This window comes from Photinus pyralis, unplaced genomic scaffold (genome assembly GCF_008802855.1).
Source record: "Photinus pyralis isolate 1611_PpyrPB1 unplaced genomic scaffold, Ppyr1.3 Ppyr1.4_LG5, whole genome shotgun sequence".
Classification (NCBI taxonomy): Eukaryota; Metazoa; Arthropoda; class Insecta; order Coleoptera; family Lampyridae; genus Photinus; species Photinus pyralis.
Window position 1 is genome coordinate 40,901,049 of NW_022170596.1, and position 13,898 is coordinate 40,914,946.

The 13,898-nt window shown below is 35.9% G+C and overlaps 1 protein-coding gene across 2 annotated transcripts; it reads right to left on the reverse strand.

The window, feature by feature from the left end:
- Positions 1 to 1,030: 1,030 nt before the first annotated feature.
- On the reverse strand, positions 1,031 to 13,398 carry LOC116170372. 2 transcript variants are annotated; one of them, XM_031486732.1, is made up of 14 exons: positions 13,190 to 13,398; positions 13,072 to 13,137; positions 10,429 to 10,592; positions 10,194 to 10,375; positions 9,839 to 10,007; positions 9,603 to 9,788; positions 9,302 to 9,549; positions 9,057 to 9,249; positions 5,822 to 6,500; positions 5,185 to 5,775; positions 3,466 to 3,680; positions 2,016 to 3,419; positions 1,722 to 1,967; positions 1,031 to 1,674 (listed from the first exon to the last, which is right to left on the reverse strand). In XM_031486732.1, the coding sequence occupies exons 2-14, from the start codon at positions 13,127 to 13,129 to the stop codon at positions 1,468 to 1,470; spliced, it is 4,542 nt and encodes a 1,513-aa protein (XP_031342592.1). In that variant the 5' UTR covers positions 13,130 to 13,137; positions 13,190 to 13,398; the 3' UTR covers positions 1,031 to 1,467. The 2 variants fall into 2 exon arrangements, with proteins under 2 accessions (XP_031342592.1, XP_031342591.1); XM_031486731.1 differs by having other exon boundaries at positions 1,722 to 3,419.
- Positions 13,399 to 13,898: the final 500 nt, after the last annotated feature.

The window sequence follows — 13,898 nt, forward strand, 5'->3', positions numbered from 1 at the left end:
CTACTTAAAACATTCTCCTGTTTTCTTCGGGAAAACCTGCTTATTTCAGACTTAATTAGCTTTACGTAGCAATAACAAACTCTTATCGCAATGACGAGACATATACGTAAAAAATAAATTAAATGAAATACACACAGGTGCTGAATAGAATAAAAACGTTCACTTACACAACAATATATGAAGGAAGACAACGATTAAGTATGTAGCCTTCCTGGATCTAGACAAAGCTCCAAAGGTTAGTATGGCACTGCTTCGAAAGAAGAATAGGGTGCAGAAAGTTAGGAACCTTCGCAAATTTAGCAATGGTAATAACATTGCCAAATTCAGACGTTGGAACAGAAAACAAATGCGAAATAAAGGTATAATTCAGTATTGCTACACAGGTAAAATCATTACTATCACAAAGAATAAAAATAGTATATTTAATGTAACAATGTATAGTTCTATAACACATAAATAGTTAAAAATACAATAAGAATGCAATAATAATAATAAAAAATAAGTAAACATACTAATGGACAAATACCAGTTTTCTGATTAAAAATCACAGTCGTAATCATTATTTGTATAATGTGTACTATATTGAGCTATCTATCTAAATCCTAACTTACATTATTTAGACTGTATCGTAATAAGATGGTGGTTTTATGTACCACATAAGATTTAAACTGATGTTTCAACTACAGCCGGCATTTTCCCAACTTTTTTATTATTGCAGTTAAGAAGTGGGTTAAACTATTTTAACTCGGAATACACTGTTAGTTGGAGAACTGAAAAATGTTTTTATGATACAGTTTTTTTTGTACACAGTGGTGGGGGAATATATTGATTGTCGTTCTTTTTCATAAGTTGTTCTTTTCAGCATTATTTATCGAGGATATGGTAAACAGAATATTTAAGAGTTGCATTTTTGTATAAAATTTAATTTTGTCCAAAACGTGCAAATATACAGGGTGTTTCCTGCTATTTGGTTGAATATCTCAACCACCTGAAGCGCAAATGTATTTCTGATTAGACCATTGTAATCCTGATAAAAAAACGCTTAGTGTTGACAATGTTCATCGTCCACATTACTGCCTGTACTTCATGATATGTATGCGCTATTAAATATACAGAGGGTTATTAGAAATAGCTTAGGCCAATATTAATAATTCAAGTATCTCTATCTGAGTAGATCAACTTTAAAATAATATCCATTCGCAAATAAATATCAGTACAGATCAGTGGAGCATTGAACAGTTCATCAGGAACGAAGATATCTGCTCTGAGCGCGCATGCGGAAAACATTTAATAGCAAAGCACTGCTTTGTTAGCAGTATATATGAGTTTAGCACTGCTCTACAGTTGTACACGATTAATTGATTGGGATTTTTAAAAGCATTCTCATTATGTCTTCTCAATGCAAGTTAATATCAACATGATCATAAATCTTACAATACAGCCCAAATAAATTAACTAAAATAAACGTTAATTATTTTTGTCTTGTTTTCTCAAAAGATTTATACTACATTGAGGGTCTGAAAGTGAATACGTTTCAGGTTCAAATACGGGTGGGTATTCCAAACCTGGATAATCGGCGGAAGGGGTTGTATTTAATGGCGCAGAAGTTGCGTTTTTTGAAGATGGCGATTCTTCAATATAATAGTAATTGTGTAATAAATATTGAGGCTGACACTGCAAATACATCATCAGAATTGTGGAAGCTATCACATAGTGCCTACCTGATTAGGATCCGGAGGCCAACCTAAAGTTGCGGGTTCGGTGTGTTTACCTTTTTCTAAGGAAGACCTGGCAAATTTCGGCGAACCCATGAAACACTTTTCCTTTTTATTTTCGGATTGCTTTCCGAAAAAACTACGAAATTTTCCGGTTTTTGTAACCTTCTCGTCCAAATTTAACTCGAAGGCAAACTTAGGATTCATCTTTCCTTTATCATTGGGCGTTAGTGGCAGAGACATTGGCGTGTACTGCATTGCCGACTTTAATTTCACACTCACACTACTTTTATCACAGACCTTATCATTTTTCCGCAACGAGTCGATCCACATCTTCTCTCCTGAAGCGTTCATTTTACCTCGTTTTTTATCCATCGATGTCAAACTGTGCTGTCTGATGATTTTGTTTGATTTACACTTGCCATCCAAGGTACGATTTTGCGCAAAATGCACATCTGTTGAAGTTTGCGGGCAATAGACCATCTCGTTCGATTTGTCTTTTAAATCAACATAAGACACTGAGTACTCTCTACTTATGAAGGACTTTTGGTCGCTACTATTCCTTCTACTTTGTTTTTTAGACTTACACATGGAATCCTCCACTTCCATCCCCTCTTGCACCTTATGCGTCCTTGGTAAAGATTGATTCGGCTTCTCTTCGACCATTTTCGATTTGGGATATGTGCATATACCGTACATGTCACCATCATTCTTTTGTTTCTTCAACGATCCACGCTTACCAAAACAGAAACTCGAGGAATCTTGAGGCGATTTATTATTTGTATTGCTCGAGAGAATACGTTCCGAACAATCTGAGGCGGTTCTGCTATGTGACACTCTTCGTGTGGCACGTTCTCGAGGTTCAGTGTCTTTACTTGGACGAATAGGAAGCTCACCATATACCACATCTGCATAAATCGAACTAGGATTCACAACCTCATCTTTAAAGGCATGGGGGTTCAGCTTCTGTTCTTCGGTCTGACGATTCATTAGCTCTTCCAATGTGACAAACCCAGCCAAATTATCATTACCATGTTGAAATGGTTGGATTTTTTGAAAATTTCTCAAATGAAAATCGCTGATATCGCATAGATTTGGATTACTGGCGTGCACGTAATTAATTGGCTTCTGCTTAGGTTTCACTTTCTCCGCCACTTCTGGTTCAACAATTTTCGGCAAATCTGTGGCGAGATTGTTTGTACTACTGCTTTGAACCGATGAGGTTCCCTGCATTTCGAAACGAGGTGAAAAATCTGGTATGTGAGAGGTAAAATTTCCTGTCGAAATGCTGCTTACTGTACTAATACTGGCGGAAGGAATCTTCCTATAAGACCTAAATTGTGCTGTAGGCACCGGTACAGAATTCTTATAAATACTGTTCGTTTTATTGAAGAACCACTTTCTGTCTAGGCTAGAACTACCGCTCGGAGCTGTCGTTCCACTTTTGCCAGATGCAGTCTTTTTTAATGAGCCAAATTTTTTCAGGGACTCATTTGATCGATCACCTGAACCTTTGCTTTTCTCAGAGTCAGAATCGTCAGACTCTGAAAACAGGATTGAATCATTCGACTTGACATTGTCATACAGAAGTGTTCCGGCTGTTATTAGCTCAATCCAAGAAGACAGAGTTTCAGGGTTATCTGCTGAAAAATAGAAGACCGTTCCCGTGTGGTAGACCTTAAAAGCGTTGGATCTGGACTTTACCTTAAATTTAACATATGAATAAGGCAAAGAGGGTTAGGTTAGATACCTCAGTCGCAATTGAAGCCGTAAAACCGGACAAGAATATTAAACATTTTGCTTTAACAGATTCCTTCGATAGAAATCCATACAGGCAGCTCCCATTCAAAACAAACCATCTCTTCTCCCATTGAACTGACTGACTTTGCTTAGACCTTAAACGTTGATATAAATAGCCTTGTATTTCTCCAGGTGCCACGTCTTTAACGGCCACTTTTCTTCTTCCTGGAAAGGATAACATGATTGACTGTGCTTTCAGTCCTCCCGAAATGCTCTTCCTTGTGATGGATTTCGGGCTCAATTAACAAGGGAGCATGTAAAGGGAATTCACCGAACACAGAAAAGGTAGGAAAACATCCAAATGAACGGATCCCTCTGTTTCAACCTCTTAAAAAAACAGAAAGAATGATTTACAACCCCAAAAAATGGAAAGCTCTTGAAGACTCTAGTGTCTCTAAAAGGATATTAAAGTTCGTAAATAACTCATAAAGTCTTTTGTCTTTGGACATTCTGTAACAGGAGGTCGTTTTAGAATGTTATTTTTCGTGTTTTATTCAATAATATAGGAAAATTTACACATATACCGCTTCTCAGCGAACATGAACAAAAAGTATATCAGGAAATAAAAGGCGATAACGTATTGGGGAAAGCGAGCGCGGATACCATAATCTCTTGGGACCTAAAAGTTTCGTTTCGTTTTGTTAAAACAGAGCACGTGACGAAAACACGGGTTTCCTATTGGTTGGCGAGATTGAAATAGCGAAAGAAGTGAGAGAGCGAGAGATTCGAAAACTAATTCGCGAGTGATATGCGTACATTGTTTGTACGTCGCTGTAAAGATTAACACAAAACACATATTAATCCTGTGCTTTATACGGGTGCGAATAGACGGATTGCAGTGAATCACGGGGCGAGAGAAAAGTGTTACGCGAAAGAACATTTTCGAGTCGGTGACCCGTTTTTCATTTTAAATAAACTGAGCTTGGTACTCATTGTGATCAACAAATAATTTCCTTTTCCGTTCGGATCGCCAAATATCATTGGACAGCGCCTCGTGCCATAAATAAAAATTTCGTATATACTGACATAGGCAGGTAAAAACACAATTAATCAACAAAACCTGGTGAATAAATTGGGCAAAATTAAGACACAGCGTAACATTGGCATTTTATTTCAGTGCATAATCACGATCTTTGCAATACGTATGAACTATCAAAGTGATCTGTTTCCATATTTCTAAGGGAGATAGCATTTTTTGAAGCAAATAAGATCAAAAGTTACCAGAAGCATAATTTTAATATTTGTAAAGGAATCGACCCATAGAAACATGGTATAAAAGGAAGTGCACGAGCGTAAAAAGTTGGTCGACTTCTGTTCACCTATAGCGTCACTTGTGTTACTGTTGCATTTGACATTTATAATTTTTTTTTTTAATAATTTATGTATTTCCTTACGACAATTATAAAATGTATAGGAACAAGTCAAACTTACACACAGAATAGAAGGGCTGTCACTGTGTTAATAGCGTGACAGTCCTGTCAATAAACGTCACTGACACGAATCTCCATATCTGAATCTATAGGGGATTTACGATAATTCAACCGGTTTAACCGGGTTGGTAGATTTTGCTATGGTTACAATTATTGAGACAATTGTTTCTATGGTGATTTCTACCAACCCGGTTAAACCGGTTGAATTATCGTAAATCCCCATAGTGAAAAGTACTTACTTGCCACAATAGAATTCTTCTTCTTGCCGCTTTTACTTTTACTAGAATACATCATGGCACGAACTATGGAATTAGTGGGTGATATCTTCGTATCAGACGCCATCTTTAGTGATTCCAAGTTGGACGAACTTTTCGAGTACGACACATCAACTTCGGGAAATTCCATTTTGTACCCCTTCGTGTTGGGAGTGGAAATGTTTTTTGGTTCGAAAGGAATCGCATCTAGATTTTCGAGGGATCCCAAACGCTTTGTGGAAGCCTTTAATTCCGAGGTACGATCGGAATTCTTACCTAAATCGGATGTAATATTTGCTCTAGGTGGGGGTTTCGGAGGTATGTATTGATAATCTTTTATCTGTACTAATCCATCACCTCCGTTTTCGAATTGCGGCTTTGAGGGGTACTTTTTATTATAAAAGGCGGCGTCGATATCTTCGACAAATGGTATACCTAGTTCGTATGTAATCGGTTTACTCACTGTATCCAAATCTAATTGACTTGATGGCTTAGGGGAAACTACTTCGGAACTTGCAGTGCTTTGCGGCTCCGACTGGTCATATGCAGGGGTGCTGTTGCACTTACTTAAATGACCTGAAAGGAAAATTGTAACTAAACAACTCATTCAGTTGTAGCTCACCTCTAATTTTTATATTCTTCGGCGGAACAGCCGGTTTTCGTGACAGGTCCGGTTTTTGAGGCAATTCTGGTGGCTTCTCAATCACATTCTTAGGAAATACTTTCGGTTTAGTCTTTGGATCCCACATATTTGCAACGCTTTGTTCATCAAACTTTTTAATTATATTGTGAACGTGTACTTCTGCAAAGGTATCATCCTTTGCTGTGTCTTCTCCAGGAACTTGAACGTCGACATTGATGGTGTCAATAATCTCCTCGACAATTTGTTTTTGCCATTCCGCGCGCATGTTGCTTCTATCAGTAATGTCCTCCCCTTCATCGATGAAGTCCAAATTTTCATTCAAGCTAGTTAACGAGGTAACGCTGACGCTTCTTTCATCACTTAACTTTCGGCGAGTGTTGGCGTTATCTATTTTGCTGTTCGGCATATTGTCGTCAAAATTCACTTTTTTCTTTTTAAATGACTTCCCGTTAAATTGCTTCCTAAAGTCACCGTTTACTCCACAGTGATTACCTGCTATCCCTATGACTGTGGTTGGACGTGGAGAGAGGTCAAAACCATCTCCACAAGACACACTTTTGTCTCGAAGTAGTGTGGAATCATCGTCGTACTTGTTACTGGGAATTGTGTATGAGCTAGAATGTCTTGACGCAGCTTGATTTTTTAGTTGCTGCCAGTACTGCAAATAAGTGTGAATTGTTTAGTTATGGGGACGCGATAAAGAAGTATGCTCAGAAGAAATATATTAGAAGTGAGCGTCCTTAATATTGTATAGATACTGTGTATAATATATTACACAAGGTTCTCTATAACAAACTTAGGTAGGAATCTGTAAAACAAGATCGATATAGTTGTAGTAGGATTTTTGTACGTAGTTAGGGTGCTATGGAACTTCCCACCTGTGTTTTATATTTTAACAATTCGCAGTACTTTTAAATTCAAATACGAGGTTTGTTATCAGCGTGTGCGATGATTCAAGGATTAACGTTTGTTGTGTGTGGGAGCATGATATATTTGTTGAATTTGATTTATCTTAGAATTTAACATAAAATCTAAAAATTGAATAAAATACAGGGTGTCTCATTTAACATTTTAAAATTGGGCGTTGTGAACCGCTTTTGGGACACCCTGTATAAATAATCGTACCAAGTTTGAAAATTTGTGCTTAGACCAGACAACAACTTTTGCATTAAACGTATTTTTGGACAATCTAATATTTGTTAGAGGGGTGGGGGAGGGGGTCAAAGTATAGGGAACAGTTTACGGATACATATTTTTGTACTCTTGGTGATCTTACCTTTCTACTAGTAGTTGTTGTTTGCCTCTTATTTGTGTGTATTATATGTAATTAATTAAACACAAAACCAGAGGGGAAAGTAATAAGAGGTGTATGAACTCCCTATCTTTAGTGTAAGCACACCAGTTTATAGTCGATGCAATGTAAGCGAGAAGCGAAACGACATGCTCAATCACTTCCACTAGTAGTTTTATAGTTTTCTTACCAAAATCACGATCGCGTGCACTTATCCAAAACAGAAATAGTTACGAAAAATGTACAAAAGATAAATTGTAGAGGACTGAATTTCCTATTAAAAAAACTTCACGGAGGCGTATACTTATCTTCAACTGTTTATGAATTATAAACATTTAAATGAGCACGTTTTTCCGCACCTCTGAATGTACGATTTGAGCGAACTCTGCTGCGTTGCACTCCACACGTGCTATTCGTACATTATTCAGACACGTTATAAAAATAACAAGAGATATAAAAAAAACATTTTGAGACAAAGCTAGAAATGATCCCAGATACACACCAATCCAACTTGTTATAAAGACCTTGTACCGGGTGACCCAATAAGACTGTTCCTCGGCCATATCTCGGGAACCGTTCCTCGTATGACTTAGGGGTAAAAAAAATTATTGGGTAAATCGGTCATGAAGAATCGCTGGAAAATATTTTCAAGTTCTGACCAACAGAGGGCGTAACTGCCATCTTAAATTTTAAAATTGCATTCTCTATAAATTTCGCATAATAAACCAAAAAAATTGTTTTCCCATTTTTAAAGAGAACCAGTTTATCTATCATTTTCGTAAAAACAAAAACTCAGTTATTTCAAAAACAAAGATGGTGTGGCGGTCAATTGTTTTTGCAATAACCTGCTTTAACTTCTTAACCGTTTGACCGATTGTAACAAATTTGGTATGGTTGAAAAGAGCATTCCTTGGGCAATAAGAATCAAATATAGTTAATTTAGTTGAATCCTTCTCCGCCAGGGGGCTAGTTTTGACACTATGATCCAAAATCCTAAAAAAAATCAAATGATATGACTTTTTCTTTATGAAAAATTAGCCAAATAACACCCCTAGAGGCCACTGAAAACCGTTTTTCAAAATCTCGTTCCTAACCTCAAATATTGGGAAATTGAGATTAATTTAATTAATAAAAATGCTTAAATTGTATCTTCAATTTACCTTTTACGTATTTCCGGTATTTGTCGATGGCGCGAAAGAAAAGCACCCTACACTTTTAGGTAGTCTTTGGAAAATTAAACAAATGAAACATGATGCATTATAAAATAATAACAGCCGTAATTTGTAAATTATTCTGCTGTGTTTACGCATTCAGAAAGTGCAGTTTTTTGAATTTGTAATCTTTTCTAAAATGCCAATTTCTAAACAAGAAGCATTTAATATGGTGGCGGTGATGATTCGTGGTCAATTCTGATAACGCAAATAGAGGATGCGGGCAGCGATGGTCGCATTTTGAAAACACTCAAAATATATCGCCAGCATATTAAATGCTTCTTGGTTAGAAATCGGCATTTTAGAAAAGATTACAAATTCAAAAAACTGCACTTTCTGAATGCGTAAGAAGTTAAAGCAGGATATTGCAAAAACAATTGAACGCCCCACACCATCTTTGTTTTTGAAATAACTGAGTTTTTGTTTTTACGAAAATGATAGATAAACTGGTTTTCTTTAAAAATGTGAAAAAAATTTTTTTAGTTTATTATGCGAAATTTAAAGAAAATGCAATTTTAAAATTTAAGATGGCAGTTTCGCCCTCTCTTGGTCATTTTTAGAACTTAAAAATATTTTCCAGCGATTCTTCATGACCGATTCACCCAATAATTTTTTTTACTCCTAAGTCATATGAAGAACGGTTCTCGAGATATGGCCGAGGAACAGTCTTATTGGGTCACCCGGTACATTTAATATTAAATTTTAAGCGAACCTGTTCAATAGCCTGCTGTGGTCTCTTGCTTGTAGGACTGGCACCTGTCACAGTATTTCTCCTTTGCAAAACTGGCCTTGGCTTTAAGGGATACACCCTTCTACTACCGTCGAGCGGGCTATCTAAAGTTTCACTATCACTACTGCTACTAATTTCAGTTTCCGTTTCAGACTGTTGCACAACTGGAGGTAACCTAATGACAAAATTCATTTAACACCAGAATGGATAAACTCAAAAAGAGGTACCTGGGGGGAGGAATATCGGGAAGATCGTGAATTGCCAGTAATTGTGGTGATGGTAAATTATCATTCCAACGCGAATATGGAGTGGCTCTTTTTTTACTTGGTAAACGATAGGGTTTCATATAGATCTGACCGTAAATTTTCGTATGCCTTGGTCGCTTTTTCAACGTAAGCACAATTTCGGGCGGAGACTCTTGTAGTAACAACAAAACATTTTTTCTTTGCCAACCGACGACCGTTTGATAATTCACCTAAATTTATTTTAGCCTTAACCTTAAAAAACTCTTTACCAGTAAATACAAACCTGAACAATTTCGTCACCCTCCTGTATCTTACTGCTATTGTGAGCAGGTGAACCGTACTTGATTTCCGCAATTTGATGGACCGCATAATGACTCGGTAGCAAGAAAAAACCCAATTCCTGTTCTTTTTTCTTTAGTGTGGCTAACGCTAGAGATGCTGGTTGTAGAATCATTGGATCGGACATTTCCTAAAGGTTTATATCGTGAATGACACAGTGCGGGTAAAAGACAAACTTACTTGGATAATGTGGTCGGCAAGCTGTACTAAAGTTTTCGAAATGTCTCGGATGGTACGAAGAGGTTTTTCGGAAAAAATGTCACGATGCGCGTGTGTGGCCATTTCAAAACTTAATTGCAACAACTGAATTTTACAGTCGACATAATCCTTATTACCACGAAATGGTGACCTAGAATGTTAGTGGACTAAATATAATCGTTGTCTATTCAAATTTCAAGTTTGCAATCAACAATAAGTAAAACAAGAGTGTATAACAAAATCCGCACATACATTTAGGAACACCTAGTACCAGAGAGTATCAGATCATGAAATGCAAAGAGGACTGTGTCCAATGACTTGAAAAATTTGAAGATACCTGTCAAGCCAGCATACTAGTGGTTTGATAGCTGTAATCACATTGTGAACATCAGACATAGTTTGTGTAGGAACCATAGTACAATCCTCATCGGTAAGTGCTAATTCATTATACAGTGAGTTTGCGGCGCATGATAATCGGAGGGCTAGCATCTGTAAATTTTCCTTGTCCAGCTTATAATGCTAAAAATAGTGCACCCACATTAAACTTGTCCATTATGTTATTCACAGCTTACAAAATTTCTCAAATGTTCTACCGCTTCCAGTATGATCTCCTGATGTCCAATTGTGTACACGCCCAGGTGTTCCAAATCATCGGATCTCAGGCTCAGTAACTGATTGCCTTTCACTTCATTGTTCACAAACGATTTTGTGTACGGAGCGATCACACTATCCAGTCCTGTACATGAAATCCCGGATTAAAATCCTTTCAAACATACATGCTATTACTTTCTTATTTCTTAACATTTCATTTTGAAATTTTTCTTGTAAATTTATGTAAAAATGCTATGGAAATTCTGATAACAGATTCAAATTCTCCAAAAAAAAGGGCCCATAGAAAGTGCCAATGAGAACCGTCCATTTCCGACCGTTTAAGCTAAGGAAAATTAAATTTTTCATTTTCAGTTTTTGGTGATATCTCAGTTAGCTACTTTCAAAGATTTCTCAATTTTTCATTTTTTTTGTTACAAAAAACGGTAACTTTGCCCCCGTTTAACCCACACTGTTACAGAGATCCCAATAGTGAGCCACGAATTTTCACCACCCTGAATTTATCTTCTTCAAATAAATTTATTATAAATCAAAAATATAAATCAATAAAACGAAACAGCTGTTACTTGACCTGTTAAGTAAATATAATGCATAATGTCTATCTCCGCTGAATTGGGTACGCATTTTTGGAAAGAAAAATGTTTTCGTACCAAAGAATTGAATCCGAACGGCCCAACACTAGATCATTGTAACACACGTTAAATTGTGACTAAACTGAGTTAACATTTCATCATATTGAGAGGAAGGGGAACCTATAGGACGCCTGCTCAGAAGGAAGCAGTTACTTACTCTGTAAATTCTCATGGTAAAAAGTGATCGGACCTAACCTCATTTCTATAACGCCCTATGCATTTTAATCTAAAAGTATAGGATATTAAATTATCTTTTCAAAAATATAGCACACCAGGGATGATAAGTATTACAAAAAATTAAAAAAGGTTTAAAAAAATGACTCAAAAAATATTTTACATTGCAATGCACAAATATAGCCTATAGGAATCTCGATAGGGATATTAAAATACTTTAAAAAAAAATTAAATTAAGTGTTTTGAAAATTTGTCAAAACTGTCAATTATACTGTTTACTCTTTGCTTTTTTATCCATTTTCTTTGTGGGAATAACTCTGTCCGCGTCCGTATTTTACTACACATGTTCCCCTGATATTAAATAAATGGCCAGAAAACATCAAAAAACAGTCAGTCCGTCCACTGGATCACCTGACTCAAGCTGTGCACCTCCCTTTCAACAATAATTATTAATCAGCCCTTGAAGGTTGTACAACTTAATGTTGAAGGCATATCCAAGAATAAATGTGAGTTTTTGTCTAAATTTGGTTCTAGTAAAAATATTGATGTACCAACTCTCCAAGAAACACACACCAATAAAAAATACATAAAAATTGTGAAAAGATTGTTAAATTGTTTAGTGTTATGCTTTTGGAAAAAGACACTAATATGCGACCTAATATGCCATTTTATTAGATTAAAATATACAGGGTGTTTCATTAAAAAAATACTTATTTTGAAAATAAAGAAACATGTTTCTGTATATGTTTCAACTAAGAGCCATTCAAAACTTGACACAATCACACTATCCAGTCCTGTACACGAAATCCCTGATAAAAACACTTTCAAATAGAAACTATAAACTAATATGCCTTTTTTTAGTCACAGTCTTGGCAGTATCTCTTAAGTGAGCCAATATTTTTGGATTTTTATTTTAAGCTTGAGGCTATATTACTTTTTTGATAGCACTAACAATTACGGAGATACCCTATAAAAGTGTCGCAAATGGGACACCCTGTACATGCAAGTATGCACTTAGGTATAGCAACTACAATTATCATACCCCCAATAATAATTTTATGAAAAATCGATTACTTAATCTAAAAAACAAGTTTTCCAATCCTAGAAAAAGTGCAAAAACAGGATGTCTGGCCGGTTGCACAGAAACTAATAATATTAACAGTTGTTTCTTATGGCTAAAAATAAGTGTGTGTGGCGGTTCAATTGTCAAAAAATACTTCAACTACAGTGCTCTATAAAAGGGACCTACTACCTATATCATCAGCTTAAAGTACCCACCACAGGAATTGTGTTGTGTATGTTATTACTACACACTAGAAGTGGACCCAATAAGTTGCCTTGAGGAATGTCTTAAGCTAGGCGCTAAGTTATTGAAGTGTACTGGTTTATTTTTAAGTTTTTTTTAAAATTAATTAATTCTTAGTCACAAGCACCAAATCAAAGAACAACAGGAAGTGTTGTGCAAAAATTATCTGCATTTGATTGGGCCATCTTTGAATAAACCATGACCACATTACATTTCCTTGTGACTAACAACCAGACAATATTATTTGAGAATCTATTATTACAAATCGATCGCAAATATGAATCATAATCCTTGTAACATGAAGCATTAGTTGCGATTGGGTGTGGATTTCATTTAAGTATTTACGATCAAGTCACAGCGCAATTAAATAGTTACGGATCATTGGCCAAACCACCATCTCTCACAAATCAGTTTTAAAGATATGCTATTTCCGTGATAAGAAAGCACTTAGGCCTACACTTCCTTTTGTTATTTATAATCAACCGGATAATTACCTTTCAACCATTCCGTAACTTGCTCCACAGACCAATCCTTCACGTTAACGTAAGCCATAATTTGTACTGAAAATAAATTACTTTAGGTAATTAAAGAAATTATTAGATAACCTCTTACTTTTCTGAAAATTAAATCTAAACACAAACGCACCGAAAATTAAAACAAAAGTAAAACAATTGTACAGGTACTACTTCACTTGACTGCGACATGATTAATTATTTAGTTATTGCTAATAACGATTTAATAAAAATAAATAATTGGAAGAACTAATATCATTTTTTATCGCAGCCACAAACCAAACCCGCGCCCCGCACCGCACAAACAAAATAGACGGTCGGTTTTCGGGATGACCTTCACAAGGAATGCCGCACGCACTGTTGCCAAATGTGTCGAGAATTTCTGAGGGATCAAGGGATTATTATTTCCATTTTTTAGTATTTCAAGCTTGATTACGCTCGTAGATGATAAGCAAAAATAAACAGTTTTCCCTATTGATCACTGTTGCTTAATTTACAGAATTGTAACTGGATATTGCGGATATTGCCTGATTTCCTTTATTTTACATTTTTACCGCTCTATAGCGCTGTTTTCAAATGTTGACTTGGCGGCGCCAAATTTTGTATTAAATTATAAGTCATTTCTGTAGGATCCAGATAGACCGGCACTATACCAATTGACAATATCAACTTTTTTTTCAGTTGAATAGATTGCACAAAACGAAAATAAAAATACCAAAGCGAAAGCAACAATATTTAAATTAATTGATATGACAGCCAGATCTTCATTTGTTTTAATAAGTTATTTTGGTTGCATTGTCTTGCATAAA